The 16,908-nt window shown below is 43.4% G+C and overlaps 1 protein-coding gene across 3 annotated transcripts in view; it reads right to left on the minus strand.

Moving 5' to 3' along the window:
• Positions 1-364: 364 nt before the first annotated feature.
• The window catches only part of hipk2 (homeodomain interacting protein kinase 2), a 67,205-nt gene continuing 50,661 nt past the window's right edge, over positions 365-16,908 (minus strand). Inside the window, exons 6-15 of one of the 3 annotated variants that reach the window (XM_004568286.3) lie at positions 15,021-15,205; positions 14,734-14,896; positions 12,644-12,869; positions 12,108-12,229; positions 9,149-9,276; positions 8,011-8,193; positions 7,545-7,868; positions 6,828-7,072; positions 6,555-6,715; positions 365-6,388 (exon numbers count right to left, since the gene is read on the minus strand). In XM_004568286.3, the coding sequence (XP_004568343.2) occupies positions 5,924-6,388; positions 6,555-6,715; positions 6,828-7,072; positions 7,545-7,868; positions 8,011-8,193; positions 9,149-9,276; positions 12,108-12,229; positions 12,644-12,869; positions 14,734-14,896; positions 15,021-15,205 (2,202 nt within the window). In that variant the 3' untranslated portion in view covers positions 365-5,923. Of the gene's footprint in view, positions 6,389-6,554; positions 6,716-6,827; positions 7,073-7,544; positions 7,869-8,010; positions 8,194-9,148; positions 9,280-12,107; positions 12,230-12,643; positions 12,870-14,733; positions 14,897-15,020; positions 15,206-16,908 lie in introns of all 3 variants that reach the window. The other 2 variants (XM_004568287.3, XM_004568285.3) reach the window with 2 other exon arrangements.

Consider the following 16,908-nt stretch of genomic DNA (forward strand, 5'->3'; position numbering starts at 1 on the left):
ACCTTACACATTATATGGTATAAAATGGGCTCTGCCTGAACCATTTACAACTGTGAAATAAAATAAGGCAATAAATAAAAAAATCTCTTTTATATGTTTTTTACAGACTGGAAGTTGGTTTCCAATTTTGTATATAGTGCATGACATGAAATGTTTCTTTCAAACTTGTGCATAAAATGTTGGTTTAATTGTAATACACAATAAGCCATGCCCAGACATTTTAATTAATTAATTCTAGATCACACACTGCAGTCAAACTGCACTTAATTCTGAGGTTTTGCAAGAGACAGTATGCTGGGTGCAAAGAATGAGCCTAACTCATGCACACACATATACCCCACAGTAGACAACAGGAGACCGATGCTGTGACTTAACAGTTTAATGTAAATCCAAGACAAAGTGTGATTACATTTCTACACATATACAATATGCATATGTGAGCATACAAATTCTCATTAATAACTCGATTCACCTCGGAGACCGAAAAAATGATCAAAAGTAACAGTGAATAACAAGCTATAACATAGTTCACCACAACGGGAGCCCCTTGTCACCCTACAGTTAGTAAAGAGGACAATTAAAATAACTATATTCTTCTATTTGACGAAGCTGTTTGTCTGTTAAAATCCTCCTGTAAAATTTACAATGCTATCATTAGTTTTTTCGAAGCCTAATATAAATTCACTCCATTTTTCTACAACGAAAATGATTAAGAGAAGCACACGACATCATAATGGTAACACAAGCGCTTAGTAGCAAGTACTCAACTTGTTAGGAGGTTTAATTAATCCTTTTTCTTATTGTCATTATTATATTTATTTAAACATTCTATAAAGCCAGTAAAATATCCATTCTCATAACATACTTAATATTAGGCTAAGGAACAGGGTATACATTGAACGCTACGTCAACAGATTGAAATAATGAGACATCACACCCCAATAAACCAAAGTAAATAAGAAAAGACAATAAACAGAGAAGTATACTAGGAAATACTGCAGGACACATTAGCTTCATCGACAAAGAATGAGATTTTACACCATTGATAAACCATACAGCAATGGACACAAAAGGGGGTCAGGGTTTGACGCGCTCTTAGGTCTTTAGAAAATGTTAACAAACTGAATTATCGCCTTCTTTGTGCGAGTAGTTATTTAAAACTACTATAACTTGATTATTATAATTTGATTATACCGAGGATCCCAAAAGGGACTGTGATCCTAAGATTAAGACAAACAAGGAAATCCATCTTTGAATGTAGTAGCTTTGGTCTACCAAGTATTCCGGTAAAATAACCCAAATGTTTAAAGTTCTTCAATGTGGACCCCAACATCTCATAAGATTGCAGATTGGGGTAATCGGCTGGTGCAGATCAAATGAATTTTAACTCAGTATGTAAAGAAATCACTTTTTTAAGTTTCAATAACTTGACGCCAGTGTCAGTGACGGCATCAAACCTTGACCACCTTACCCTGAATTCCCCCAAAGAATAGCCAGCAAAAGGAGCAGATCCCCATAACAAATATATATTAAAAACCAAAAAATAAAACAAAACAACAACAAAAACATACAAAAGGGCTTCAAGAATGCTCGTGTAACTAGATTATGAATTTCCTGGTGACAGAATAGTTCATCAACACGTGATTTATCCACCTAACACCTGTCCTTAAACTCCTTTGTACTTTGGGAAGCAGCTGTGACTTTGCCAAATGACGTACAAGCGTGTGATTTGACGTTGCAGGTTGCTTGTTCGCTTACTAAGCTTCGAGCCAGCTTGGAGGAGTTTGTTCGAAGAAGACTAATGTAGCACTGCGTGCGCCGCGCTCGCAGGAATGTTTCTCAGTGTTTCCAAAGCTCCGGGACGACGAGTATGTGAGATGACACCGTGGGCAAAAGTGGAAGTTTGAGTGTATCTCAGGAGAATGCCAGGCTTCATAAAGAGAGAGAGAAAGATGCTGCCTTATGTTTTCTCTAATTTAAACGTCACCTTAAAGCTTTGGAGGTATTATTGGTTATTTGGAAGGCAGTACTTAAGAATAAAGTTGTTGCTGGGAAGGCTACACTCACCACAGCAACAGAAAACATTTTTATACTCTACTTAAGCACATTTTGGTAATTGTAAGGTCACTCGATCTACATTAATGCTCATATTCTTATTCCCCTCTTTTTTCATAGAAAACACAAAACATTGGTTAAGTGAAACTGAACGATAGACAAATGTTTCGTACACATCAAGTTATTTTTCACCGTGTTTGTTTGATTTGAGAAAATAGCGATTATTCAATATCCCCAACTCGTGATACCGGTAACTTTACATAATTAGTCTCATGTGGGAGCTCGCTGGAGAACAAATGTTTAGTTATTGCATCATGCATGGCCACAAATGGTGTCGAAATGAAACTAATGGTCACCCATGGAGAAAGATCTAAAGCCATTCCTGCCATTGCCTTTCACTCACAGGTCACATATTACATTCATTTTGTGCAGGTGACCACGCTTTTAAAGGTATACTTGGTATATTTTTGATTATTTCCATAATAATTAACCGGCCATTCTCCTCAATGCCAACCTTTAAAATTAATTTTCTTACACTGCTAATAAAGCTACAACATCAACAACAGAAAAATTGATCATTTTAGACAATTATTGATTTAATCTAAACAGGGGCCAAATATGAGGAAAAATCAAAGTGAAACATTAAAAAAACAAAAGCTTTCAAACACATTGCAGCTCTTCTAATGGTTAAATGTCCAGAAACAAATAGCTGTGCTGTTTGCAAGAAGTATGCCAAATCCTCCCCGTGCATTCGTACGTTGTACACACATATACATTTCATGGTGGTGAAACAACATGTCCTCAAAAGCACTTGTAAAGCATTTAAAGATGAGACCAGAAGTTATTGCCTGTCTGCAATGCTGTGGAGGATTGCTTGTACTGTGCTGTGCTGTACATGATCGATCTGTAAAAGTCTTTGGTGGGACAAGCAAAAGAGTCAGAGTGTGTCAACATTAGCCCCATCCTGAAAAGAGTGGGGGAGTGGGGTCTGGACAGCAGTGTAGCGTGGGTAATGCCAAATTCCCTCAAAACAGTGGAATGTTTCAGTAGTTTGTGTCATAACAGAGGAGCTAAAAGACTTCCATGGAAAATCACTTCCCTTATGTGTGTGTGTGTGCGCTAAGGCCCCAATGACCCAGAGGAAATTAAGTAGGTAAAATAATATCAAATAAAAAGACAACGAACGACGTAACCAGCAACATACTATGTAATCACATCTTTAAGCGCCTGGACCCGAGGCTTGCATGCTGGAGCTGATGGGGAGGGGAGAGCTTTGAGGAAAGTACCGGGATAAAAGACCACTCTGGGGCCCATCGGGGGACCGCTGGATTTCAAACCTGGGTGTGGCATCCTCAAGACGAGCACGTATCGATAAGGGCCCCCAGTGGATCATCGTCAACTCAACACTTATCATCTTCAGCAGTGTTGCAACACTTTACACAGGTGCAACCACCTCAACAAAATACTAAATATCACTGTACATCAACCCCCAGGTTATAAAACAGAAATGAGCCTGACATATAATAAAAACACACACGCGCACGCACACGCTCTGATAAAACATCAACAAGAATTATTGCAACAATCTCTAAAAATAAACACATGTACTACAGCCATGTCAAAAAGTTCAAGATGATGTTGAAAAAAAATCACTTCAAATGCAAGTACTATGGCATACCATGAAGGAGAGGGGAAGGCTTTCACTAAATCACCAGCAGTTCTGATGCGCCCACGTTCGAGAGGACAAAGGAGATTCATTATTATTAGCTACAAGAAATTGAAATCTATTAAATCAAGCAGCAAACACACAAAGCGACAGCCCTATTGGTTCTCTAAGTGTTCGGGTATCCTGTCTGGCTGGCATGGCGGTGTCTGTGGTGAACCTGGTTCGAAGACAAATGGACAGCGATGACAAACCATCCACAATGTGCCCTTCCAGGTGTATGCTGTGACATTTCCCTTCTGTTCCCTTCAAAACATCCGTGAATCAACTTCCAATTATCTTTGCTGCAGAAACAAACAACAAGAGGAACAAATGAAAAGAACAAAAGAAGGATTAATGTCCGAATGTTACGCCATTCGGACATGTTGTTACGGCTTGGGCTCAGTGTTTACTATCAACCTGCTCTTTGCCAACTTGCTCCTATTTTAGTCCCATTTAAAATCGAGAGTTTCGCCCCGCCCTCCACGGTCCCCTGCTAAACTGACCCTATGCTTTCAACCAGCCCCTTAACTCATGCCTACACTGTACCTCTCTCAACAACCCTCAACACGCTGTCTCTTTGCTGCAGCCAGGCCATCTAAAGCCTTACAGAATCACCCTCGTGGCAACAATCACTTTCCGTCAGGCCCTTCGCTCGGACTAGCTCTTAACCTGCCTCTGCTGAGTCTCAAACATTATACTGTAACTCATTCCTTGTACACGAAAACTCAGCCGATATCGTTGCTCTGCGATCACGACACGCGTTTCTCTCGCGTGGTTCAAAAGAAACAAAATCCTAACTAAAGCCACATTTTGGGTGCCACCGTGATAGAGGTTTACAGCTACAGCTATACTGTACATTTTCACATTTACATTAATATCCACAGCAAACGTAGCAAGAATTTATCTACGACTTTGGTAAGTACCCCAGGCAAGTTATCTCATGCACACATAATAAAAAAGCTCGGCGTGATAAAACCTCTGACATTAATCTTCGTCATCTACGGTACGCTGTCATTAAGGACAAGAAACAGCAAGGGCTGAGCCTACACCTGGAAGAGAGCTACAACCGCCCCGATTAGGATGTCAAATCAGGGAAACGTGTGTCTCTAAGTATAGCTATAGTCTCTTGTGGCTTTCAGGATCCAAGCCAAGTAAACTGTGTCATTATATCTGTAAGGCACTACGAGGAAACAATGGTCAAAACCTAAAGACTGAAGAGGGTTTTGAGGAGGTGGACTACACACGCATGGCTGACAGTAGCACACACAGACAATCACGTTGCACATGCCTATGTTATTATAACCACTTTGTGCAATCACATTTAAAAAAAAGGAACAAATTCATCTATTGGTATCCGGGGAAAACAAAAAACGTATTAAAAAAATGGTGCAGACTGCTACATTCTAAGAACGGGGCCCAGCTAAGACACCTAAAATTGAAGTATTATCATAAAGGTGAAACAGAAAGGAAAAATATCTATAAATACACTAAAAAGTTTGTTGTCTTCTCTTGGTTATATTTCCAGAAGCCTCCTCTGCTGGAGGAGGTGGCGTGGGAGGAGTTGCCTTTCTATTCTCCCCACACCACGAGTGATTTGGAAATACTGAGACAGTTCAAGGCCATCAATATTTTTTTTCTTTGAAGAGCAGCAGGTTTCCGTATTCCACCTTTTCCCAGATTTCTCGGGATTTCTCCAGTCAGTAACCCCTGTTCGACAGTCACTTCCCAAATGTAAGGGGGAAATAAAAAAGCAAAAAAAACAAACCAGAAAACATCCGCTGCCTCAAAAGGCCTTCTCCACGCTTCCCTGTAAAACGAATGAGACTTATTAAAGTAAAGAATAGGCAAATGAAAGCAGAAACTGGCCCTTTCAAGGAAAAAAAAAAGAAAACAAAATTTCTTGAACTGAATCCCTCGAAAATTCAACTCCAAACTTTTCCTTCTAGAAAGGCTGTGAATCATATTTTTTTCTTTTGCTCTCTGTCGTTATGTCTTCAAGTTATACATGACAGTTTCAGGAGGATTGCAAGTTCCTCTGTCTCTGTTTGCGTCTGAGGTCGAGGGGAAGATGTTGGGGATGTTGACGGGGCTCTTGTTGGGCTGAGGCTGAGGAAAGGAGCAGCAGCGCTGGGTCAGGCTCTCCAGTGTCAGTCAGTGTCTTCTCTAGAGGTAAGGGTACTGGTTCACCTTGGTGGGGCTCAGGGGGTATCCAGTGTAGACAGTGGAGGCGGGCGAGGCGCTGATGTAGGCCTGGTGAGCGAACTGGGCCTGGTACTGGCTGTGGTGCAGGGTGGGCGAGGGCAGCACACGGTGGCCCATGCTAACTGGAACCTGGTGGACGATGCTTGGTGGATAGCTTCCGTGCTGGACCGCGTGGCGTGCCGAGCTCTGTGACGCCACCAGGTGAGCCACAGTGCTGGTAGAACCCAGAGCAGCAGGAGCTGTGTAGGTGTAGAGATGGGGCTGGCTAGGGAGGTGCGTAGCAGCCAGATGTGGGTGAACGTTGCCTGTGTGAGAGGGGCTATTGTGATGGAAGGAGTACGGGGCTTGAGCGGCAATGTTAGGAGTGATGTAGGCCTGCTGGCGCCGATGTCCTCCGTTACGCTCGGCTACCATGTGCTGCTGGGCCTGAATGAGGGGATGACAGAGATTAAGTAGTGTCAGTGGGTGGATTTTCCCCTTTCTTTAGCCAAGCTAATCAGATATGAACCATATATGACCTTATAAGGTGCGAGTGATATTATTGTTATAGTAAATATAACAAGTTCCCAATAGTTGAACCCTCTCACTGTACCTGGCTGAGATTGAGAGGCTGCTGCTGGAGGGGGTGTGGCCCTGAGCGCTGCTGTCGGTAGGACCCGCCTCCAGTTACACCCCCGGCTATGTGATTATTGCCAGGCACCACTCCATTGGTGGATTTGAACTTGTAAGCTGAATTCTGATGGTGCATTGCATCTGCACAGGAAAGGATACAGATTTGCTGAATTGGAAAGGAGCAGCTATAAACACATAACAGATGATCTATCCAATGATTGAGGCCATGTTTTGCAAGAAATCTGTCATTTACCTGGCATCAGACGCTCACACTCATTCAGGACCTCACTGTTCTGGGTTTTGAGAGGGGGGATGATGATGGTGCGAGGGTTTCCATTGTTGTAGTTGTCCAGGATGGTGGTCTTTGTGTCATAGCTGTTGTTGTTAGGGGGTCTCGACTCAACCGTATAGGGACTGTTGTTGCTGGAGCAATAGGACTCTGGTGAATCATGGACCGTCACACAGCTGATGACATTCTTTCTCTGCTTAGAAGATGAGCTGGGAAAAATAGAAGCGAAGCAGAAAGAACACAGTTACTGGTAATGTTTTATCGATGCTGGTAATATATTTGAAGCTAATAACTGTTACTACATTCTAATGTTAATTGGATTTATTGACAAATAAATGTAAATGCCTTACTCCGAAGTTGGTTTGCAGGGTAAATTGAATTCCCTTCTGACTTCTTCACTTTTACTTAGTTTTAGTGTATAGCATATCACAAAATACATCAAAGAGATTAGCATTTGTTAACATGATAGAAAATTGGCTTCGAAATGCCAGGAAACACATCTCCATCCAGCTAACTTAAAGCAGATGTGTTCCATGTTTTTTGCTGTCTTTATCCTGGATGATCTAAGACTACAGCCCTTTGTGATGTGATTATTAGGGAAATTCATATTGCACGAGAAGCTCAGTAAAGATTCACAGTAACAACAAACGCTAACCTGTAAGTGTGCTAAACAGCACTGACCTATTGTTTTGTTTGTGGTCGTCTTCCTCGTCTGTGTCGCTGCTGATGGTGATGATGCTGACAGCAGGGCTGGGTGTGTCGGGGATGACGATCGTCTGTCTGGGGACGTTGTGCTGGTGCTGATGGTCTCGAGTGGTGCTGGAAGCCTGCTCTGTTTCACTAGCCCCCCACCCTCCACCCCCACACCCTTGCGTGGGCGGACAGTTAGAGGTCGAGCCATTCTGTAGCACAGCGCAACGCGGGGGCGTATTCTCCTTCACCCGCTTTGAGCGCTGTGGAGACAGCACCACTTGAGAGGATGAGACCTCGTTGGTTGACATGTTCCTTAAGGAAAGACAGAGATGAGAGAGTGAGTGGCTATAGAGGGCAAAACAAGCAGATGCTGGAGATGTGACCTTTGGTAACAATCGTTAGCTTCCAGTATGAAGATTTATAAAGATCTATGATGACCTGAGACTTTAGGTACCTGCCAGACATCTGGTGCTGTTTGTTCTTTTTGGAAGAGGAGTTGTTATTGGTTGAGGGCTTCCTCATAACATGTGCCACTCCCACATTGAGTGTCTGGTTGGATGGGAGGGTGACGTGGCCAGCCAGCAAGGCTGGCTGCTGCATGATGGGATTATAATGGCTGCCATGTGGGTGGGAATTCCTGTAATTTAAAATACAATTTTATGTTACCACAACGTTAAAAACAATAAGGAATCTTCAGGTAAAGCATCCTAGCAATGTACGAAATACTAAAGCAAACAAATGAACACATCAATCAGTCAAATCTGACATTTCCAGGGGATAAGAAAGACTGGATAAGTACTTCCTAATTAAGCCAGCAGGTGGCAGCAGTAAACTTTTCTAGAGGAGGAGGAAAGGGGATAAATGAGAGAGAGAGAGCAAGGAGGGAGGGCAGAGGAGCTGACACCAGCAGCTGTGGAGCGATAGCTCTGCAGAGGAAGTGCGACACTTTCCCAATCGTCTCTCTGAGGACAACAGAGCTGCCACTGGACAGGAAGGGAGGGCGACACAGGGAGGGGGTTGTCTTGTCACAGATGGACAGCTTAGAATGAATCTGAGCATACATGGCTGCAGCAGCCATCCACACAGACACGTTATATACCTGCATCCCCCTTATCTCCCTTGGGTTGCATTCTCCCATCTATCCATCCATTTATCAAGTCATCACAGTGACAGGCTATACTTGATAAGATTTCGCTACATGCATATATATGCCATCTCCCTGAGGTAAATCTGCTCTTATAAAATTGAAGATAGAAGACTTGTCACACAAGTACAGGCTTCCTCATGAATTGGTCTCATGCATATTTTCATAACATATTTGGACTGATTTAAGCCGTAAACGACTACTTGTTCTTAAAGCCTATATACACTATTTCTTTTTTTTTTTATCTGTCCTGTCAATATCCGTAAATTGAGCTACAGACAGTGGGGATGAGTGCTTTGATTTGAAAGTGTCAGCTTATTACATTTGTTTTTAGTTCAATAGAATCCTTGAGAAAAAATGTAGGTTAAAAAGTGTTGACCTCAATATTCATTGTCCTGCAAAATCAAAGCAATAAAAGCTAAAGCAAACAAAAAACACTGTTCTTCACCTCCAGTTGGCGAGGGTCTGTGTGCTGCTCATGGAGTCAGGGATGACAGTGGCGTGTTGGACTGAGGTGTGGGTGAGCTGCTGCCAGGCTGGAGGCAGCAGGATCTGCTGGGTGCCGCTCGGCCAGGCCTGCTGAAGAAGGAGAGAAAAATGAGTTGGAGGGTAAACAAAGATTTAAAGGTCAGGAAAAAGGAGAGAAAGAAAAACAGTCAGCTGCCACGTAACGACATGTCCAAGTCATTATTTATTTATTTATTTTTAATTTTAGGAATCATGTCACAGGACAGGAAGTCCCGCTTTTTGTTTACATTGTATGGATTTAAATGCTCGTTCACACAACATTTTAAGCATAAGAACAAAGGAGACTCGTTGTACTTGGCGATTAGTTTGAGCCTGTCGTGATAAATGACAGCGTCTTTTCAAAAGTGCGTAACAGATGGTTTAAACTGGCTCATAGGCACATTGAATGTGAACTCTGCGAGCCTCAAGGAGACATCCATCGACAAAAGAGATAAGACCAGGACTTAATAAAAATGTACAGCAGCTCCTTTGTTTGTGTGCCCGTGTATGACGGAGTAAGTGTATGCATGCATGCGTCTTTATGGTTTTAGTGTGATTATGTCTTTGACTTGACCAATGTTCTAATTAAAGTCTTAGAATCTATTCAAGCTGCTCTGAAAGAGGCTACTTTGTATTTCTGATGCAGAACGAGAGGACTATCAGGCAAGCTACGCTCCGAGATGTGCCAAGATGAGTATGTGCGCCTGCATGCCTGAACACGTTTGTGTGTTACTGTGTGTGTAAGCCTAATAGTTTAATGCAGTTCTATTGATTAGCACTTTAATGTCAGGGCTAATGAATTGTTCCTTTAATACCATTTGCACATCTATTTACAACGGCATCACTATGTGCTGCAGCACACACACACACACACACACACACACACACACACACACACACACACACACACACACACATTTAACTAGGGAAAGACGGAGAGAAGAGAAAGAGAACAAGAGGCACAAATCCACACGCAAAGCATATGACGACTGTATTTTTACCTTTATCTTCATTTTCTCATCAACATTTGCTTTGATCTGGTTGTTTCTGTCATATTTTAACACAAAATAGCTGTTCTGTTTTGAAGTGTGGTTGCAGTTGAATTGTTTTCATCTGAGGCAGGTTGCAAAGTCCAGTGCTGCAGGGGGGCATCTGCAGGCTAGCAGAGCTGCCTGGTCTGTGTACCGATGACTGACTTCTCTAATGGAACATTCTGGAGCTGGAGATGGTCTTTACATCTAAGACCACATCCAAGGTCTTTTATCAACATGCCATTAAGAGGCTTCTAATACATCCATCCATCTCCCGCTCCTCCTCCTCTCTCTATCTCCATTCCTGGTACTCTATATCCCTCTCTCACTAGGCGTCTGCGTTGTGTAACCAGCCTGTCTGCCCTGAAATGGTAACCCAGTTAAGAGACCATTTTCTTTCAACTCAAGGCCTACCATCGCTATCAGTGGCCCAAACGCCTCCCACCTCAACCTACACTCCCTGGGTGAAAACCCTTTGTCACCTCAGGGCTTTCAGAGCCCCAGCTCTTACTCCCAATTGTTTCCACATTTTCTGCATTCCTGCTCCAGATAAAGGTCCTGCTGGTTTTCCTGCCTCCCTGCTTGGAGCCTCCTTCACTCTGGTCTCTCTGTCTGCACACATAGGTGCTTGGGGGCTAAACTTGCAAGGGTGCGATGTTGGCAAAGGGTCCACGGATGACATTAAAACGTAGGCGGATAAAGTCATAGGTAGGTGGGAGAACGCACGCAAGAGGCAAAGAAACGACTCCGCTAAGCCTCGGAGACCCCCCACAGTAAAGGAATAAACACAGAGAAAAACACACACCACACACCCAGTTATTAGGTGTGCTGTTTGCTGGCCTATATAAAACATCTGCTTGCGTTAACTATTGCCTGTCTTTGTTTAACATGTGTGCGCACAGAGGGTATATTGAACACCTGCAGAACACGGCTGCAATGTGCAAGCCACACGTGATACGATAATTAATATAACTGACATTATCCTTACTGTGACATAAGTCGTGTCTCTCACGTTTTTGTTATTATTTTATATATCCACGATACCCATTCTTGCGATGCTGTGAGTCCTCTGGTCATGCAAAGCCTGATCCAAGCTTACCCTGACCTCCGAGGATCCTCTGAGGCCTGTAATTTGGAGCGCCTGACTTGGAAGCAGCCGTGGAGCTAATCACCATTTGGTATCTGACAGATTAACCCACCATAGAAAACACAGGCATGTGCACACACATACACACCGCTTTGCTGCCTGCTTGCCTGCCTGCTGCATGATTAACTGGAGATAAGGGAGTGCTTCAAACTCCCTGGATTCTCAGGGATATTTAAAGCCTTCATGGAAATTTCCATAGGGAAAGAGGTGGCGTGGCAATGGAAGCGGTCTACTGTCTGTGTGCAGAGAGTGATGCACAGTTATTCTGCTACTTGCAACAACTGTATATTAACAGCTAAAGCTCCAGCCCCACCGTGGAGGCTCTGGTAAAGGCCTTCTCTGTGTGAAAGGCTCCTGCCTTTGAGTGCATCAGACCGTAGCAGCCTCAGCCTCCAGGAGAGCAGGGGCAGATGAAGAGAGGAGAGAGAGAAGAGAGGAAGTGAGCGAAAGAGAGAGAGGGAGAGAGCGAGCAAGGCACAGGAAAGCTCGCCTGAATGCACTCAGGAAAAACAGCTGCCAGCAGGGGCAGGGTCAAGAACATCAAGTGATTTCCATCCTCCATCGATAGATACTATTCTAAGTGAAGGCTTATTAAAAAGGAAAGCAGAGGGCTTTGTTTGAATGTGAACAGTTCAAAGTTCATAAATGTCCCTGACAGGCACTCTCTCTGTTAAGATTCAAACTCTATTAGTTCGTTTTCTGCGATACTTAAAAGTGCCTACCTGTGTAAGGAGGCCAGGTTGAATCTGCAGAGGCTGGGCACCAGGGGCCTGCGTCACTATGGGAACAGCATTCTCCATCCGCACGGAGTAACTGGTGTGCTTGGAAGGGGATGCCTGCAGCCCTGTGCATAAATAAAGCAAAAGCATGGAGGATGTCAACAAACAAGAAAATCTGTCACCTATAAATAATGTTGCTACAGTATTTTCAAAATAAATTCCAAAAGATCAAATGTGGTATACATGCTCACAGTGTGCCTGACAAGTATGCGTTCTGTTCAGTTTGATATAGGAAAAACTAAAAAAGCAGCAGTTATGGAAAAGAATAAAAATAATTCTATTAAATTTGCGCAAATGATTAATTGCCTCTAGTTATCAGTGAATCACAGTTTGAATGCTATGACTGACACTGCCTGTGTGCTGAAAAACAAAAAGACAAGCAAGTAAAAGAAGACTGTTTGTGCAGTGAAACACTGTCTCTGACCAGAAATCGGATTTTTTTGAATTTATGCAATTTATGGACTGCAAGACCTCCTCACCTTGGAATCCAGGTGGGCAGACTATGAGCGCCTGCTGGAAGGGGTCAGGCCGGGCAGCGCAGAGCTGAGGAGCCCCAGGCTGCAGGGGCATGCTCCTCTGGGCCACGGCTGCCATGGAGGCAGCGGAGGGCTGGTAGAGTGTAGATTGGTAGTTTAGTATGGAGACATCAGGACTTGAAAAGGAAAGGGTGGCATTGTTGGTGGAGGAGGGAGCCAGGTTGGTGGCCTAAAGGAATGATTGGACCAAAATAAAAATCATGAAAGTGGAGGTACTAATGGGAGTGACAGGGAAGAAAGGATGAGCTCCAAGGATAGAAAGGCTAAATGAAAAGGAACAATGGAAACAAAATAACTGAAACATTAAAATGCAAACAACAACCAGCTCAAAAGGAGACAGACAGGGAGCCACAGATGAAAGAATGAGAAAATTGGGTGTATGATTTAAACATGCTGTTGATTTGATTAATTAGAGGGAAAGAAAGAATGTGAGCAGAGGTGCAATCAGTTCCAAGAATAATCAACCATCAATGAACAAAATGTCACCAGAGCAGAGAATGATCAGCGCACGGACCCCGACGAGGCTGGACAGGAAATCCACTCTGACAGTACACTTCATTTTTTGATGCTTTGCATGTCCCAGTTTGCCATAAGCGTGAACCACACGGCAGCATGAACGTCTCTCTTTGCTTAAATTGTGAGTGTTTAAGTCATAAAGACATAAAGCCAGTTTAAATGCAAATGATACAGACTAATAATAGGCCAATATAATACGCTGCAACCAAATTTGACATTTCATATCACGGCTTCACTATCTACCCTCCAAATCAATTATGCATGACAGAAGCAATATTTAACAGCCAACAGTCATTGTATAATTACGTAAGCTTAGGTAACTCCAGCATGTCTTGACCATTAATAAGGCATGTGGATTACGAAGACTGCCTGGGAACATCCTGGATACAAACAAATGCTTTTAAGAGACACCATTTGCTCAGCTTGTAAGCAGTATATGCTCCACAAGACACGTCTAATTTTAGCCCTTCATTAGGTGTATGTCGGGATGGAGGGAAATACAAAGACGGTGCTTTCAGTTTTCATTTGCTCTCTTTAGCGTCTTTGATGAACACCAGGAGAGAGAACAGAATCAATATGGCACTGTGGCATTCATCATAAACAAGCAAAATACAGCCCAGATGCATTCTAGTCTTGCAACTGAATCAAGCTGAATAAATCACTAACTTAACTATGTCCATACGCCCTCAGAGCCAGGCGCAGAAAAGACAAGCTGAGGGAATGTTAATTCATTTAAATCACAGCAAGATTGGGTTTTTGTCGCATTCCACTCAGTGTGAGCTGGCTCGATATGGTTGGTGATAAAGAACTCTGTTTACTAAAGAGAGGGTTGGGGGGGGAGCAAGAGTTGTAACTAAGCACAATCTGGAAAACCTTGCAACCAGACGCTTGGTGATTCCGGCAGAAGCCAGAAGTCAGCAGTTTCGATTCACAGACCATACGCGAGCGAAGCGGTAAAGCACCACAGGCTCAACCCGGGGAAATGGAAGGAAAGAAGAGGAGACAGAGGAGGACAGGAGTGAGAGGGGAAAGAGAGAGGAAGCCTGGTAAAGGGATTCTTAAGGCCTGAAAGCCCCAGAATGCAAGGCAAGCAGGAAGTGTGGCTTGTCATGTGTGTAATCAGCACTTTGTGACAATCCCACAGGACCTGGGGCACAGACAAAATGCAGGCAAACAGATATGCATGCACCAAAGCAGCAAACATGGATAAGTACAGAAAAACAGGAAGAACAGACATAAAAAAATAGAACAAAGGCGCAAACAGCTGCGTTTCTAAGATGTCAATATTCAGCTCAACAGCCCTGTTTGATAGTGACCGTTTGATATTTTTGGCTCTGCATTAATTATTGATTGGGGCACTTACTCTGCATGCTCCATTCTATGTTCTATGCTTTTATTTTGAAGGTTCCGTACTGGGACCTATCACGCAAATACAATAAACTACAGCTTCGGTTATTTACTGATTTGTATCTACATAGTAGGAGAGTGACAGTGGTTTTCTTTTGGCTCACTCTTACCTGGCTGTGCACAGTGTTCAGCTGGTTGTTGAAGGTCATAGTGAGGTTGGTGGAGGTGCTGGGGGCCACATGGGTGATAAAGGGTGTCTTGCTCTGGTTGACTGTGTCGTACATGTTGACGCGACGCTTACAGATCTCCATATTTTGGAAGCACGACTTCACACTGCGCGGACAGAGAGAGTGAGGGAGACAGACGAGGCATGAGCACTGTGTCTGATGACAGTGGCAGATGTTCAAAATGATAATTCTATAAACAACAACAACAACAGGGCTTGTTGGGCTCGTACTGTGTGCTGTGCGGGAAATCAAGGAGATGAGACATAGTGACAAAAGGGTGGTTGAGTGTTTCGACCGGGGTGATCCTCTTGTCTGCATCGATGGTCAGCATCTTGGTTAACAAGTCGATGAACTCCCTCCTGTCGGCCTTCTCTGCCAGCATGTCGCTCCCCTCCAGATCTGACGTCATGTTTACCTGGAGGCACAAAGCAAACCGAGCAGACATTTAGCATTTCAAACACTTCTCCATTTTCAAGGATCTAATGTGCTTGCAGATGACAGAAAAATCTCTCCCACAGCTTATTCCCATAGGGGAACCTATTAATACCCACAAGGCCTCATACGTTTGGGTGTCAGTTTGTGTGTCGTGGAGTTTAGTGATAACCTTGCACCTTAGCGGCATTATAAACATTTGTACTGGTATTCATAGCAGGACTTGAAATATCCCCAGGCTGGCGCCTTCTCTGAGATTTTTATCTATTCCTGAGATGTGAAAACAAACAAAAAAAACACGGACCAAATAAACACTGGCGATGGGTAACCAGTAAAGAGGCCTTTCACACAGGACACCGTTTTGCGAATAGATCTGAAAAAGCTGACGTGGGACAACTTAACCTAAATACGGTCTGAGGGGAGTCTGAGAATCTGCCTCGGAACATCATGTTGCTTCATCTCTAATAAACATTGCGGCTTAGGTTGTGGATAAATACTGGGCAAAGCAGCGGATTCCCGCTTTAATGAAAAGCTACATGGTCAGCAGAATTCGATTTTTTTGAAGCGGTGAACCAGTGCTGATGTTTAGCTCTACTTCTGGGTTGTCACGTAAGGTGAGGAATAAACGGAGAGCAAAGCAAGGTCGTGATATATAGCAAGTCTGATCTTAGGCAAAGAAGGAGGACAAAGACAGGCAAGCCCTGTTTGCTGTGACTGCCCGTGCAGTGGTAGTCGGCCTGTTTTTCATAAAGATGCAACGTTTATCTGTAGGCCTGCTCTAAGGGCTATCAGATGTGCTGCCAGTCAACACCGCTAATCTGATTCAATTCTTTTTCTCTATGCAGCTTATTCAGGTTCTGTAACCAGTCCTCTCTGCTTGCCATCTCCACTGACTGTGATAAAGGAGTAATCTGCAGAATGAGGTGAGAAATAATCACGCCGTCCTCCGCTCGTGGAATAGATGACTTTGGGGAAATGTATATAGTTTGGTGGCACAATAATCAAACTGGATAAGAAGAAGCATTTTTTTTCACCACCCGGTGAATTAAGATATGTGAATTTATTAGATAGAAAAGATACCGGTATAATTTGTTGACTTTCCGTAACAATGAAAATGAAAACTTATAAAAAGAATGAAAAAAAAGGCGGGGCTTCATCTAACGTGGTCGGCATTGCACGTCAGTGGTTGTTAATGGAAACACATCTGTGCCGTGGAAGCTCTGACATGACTCCGGAGTGAGGGCAGGGATGGCAGATGTCAACCACTGCCTCAGGAAATGTGGAGCAAGGCATCCTGCTGTATGCGGGCCTGCCATCTACACAGCCATAATGTGTAGTTTCATCTTTAACTACTAGGTTGAGTGGTTGAGGAAAGGATATGTATTAAAATATAATAAAGATTAGATGAAGACCACGTTCCTCTTCCTTCTGTGCAGCTTGACTTGCACCAGTAGAGATACTGAAGGACTGCAGATCAAAATGAATCCATTTACAAGTACTTTTGGCCTTCCTTCCATCTACATCAGCCCCCTTGTGGGGTCCTGCATCTGTTGTAAGTTGGTGTCTGATTTACTCAAATTAGATATACTTGTGACTAAACCTTCCGCAAATTTCCCACGACTGAAAGGAGGTTCATTATCTCTTTTTGGCACCCAGCCCCTCTGTCTTGCGAGGCCTTCAGCTATA

The sequence above is a fragment of the Maylandia zebra genome, linkage group LG7 (assembly GCF_041146795.1).
Source record: "Maylandia zebra isolate NMK-2024a linkage group LG7, Mzebra_GT3a, whole genome shotgun sequence".
NCBI lineage: Eukaryota > Metazoa > Chordata > Actinopteri > Cichliformes > Cichlidae > Maylandia > Maylandia zebra.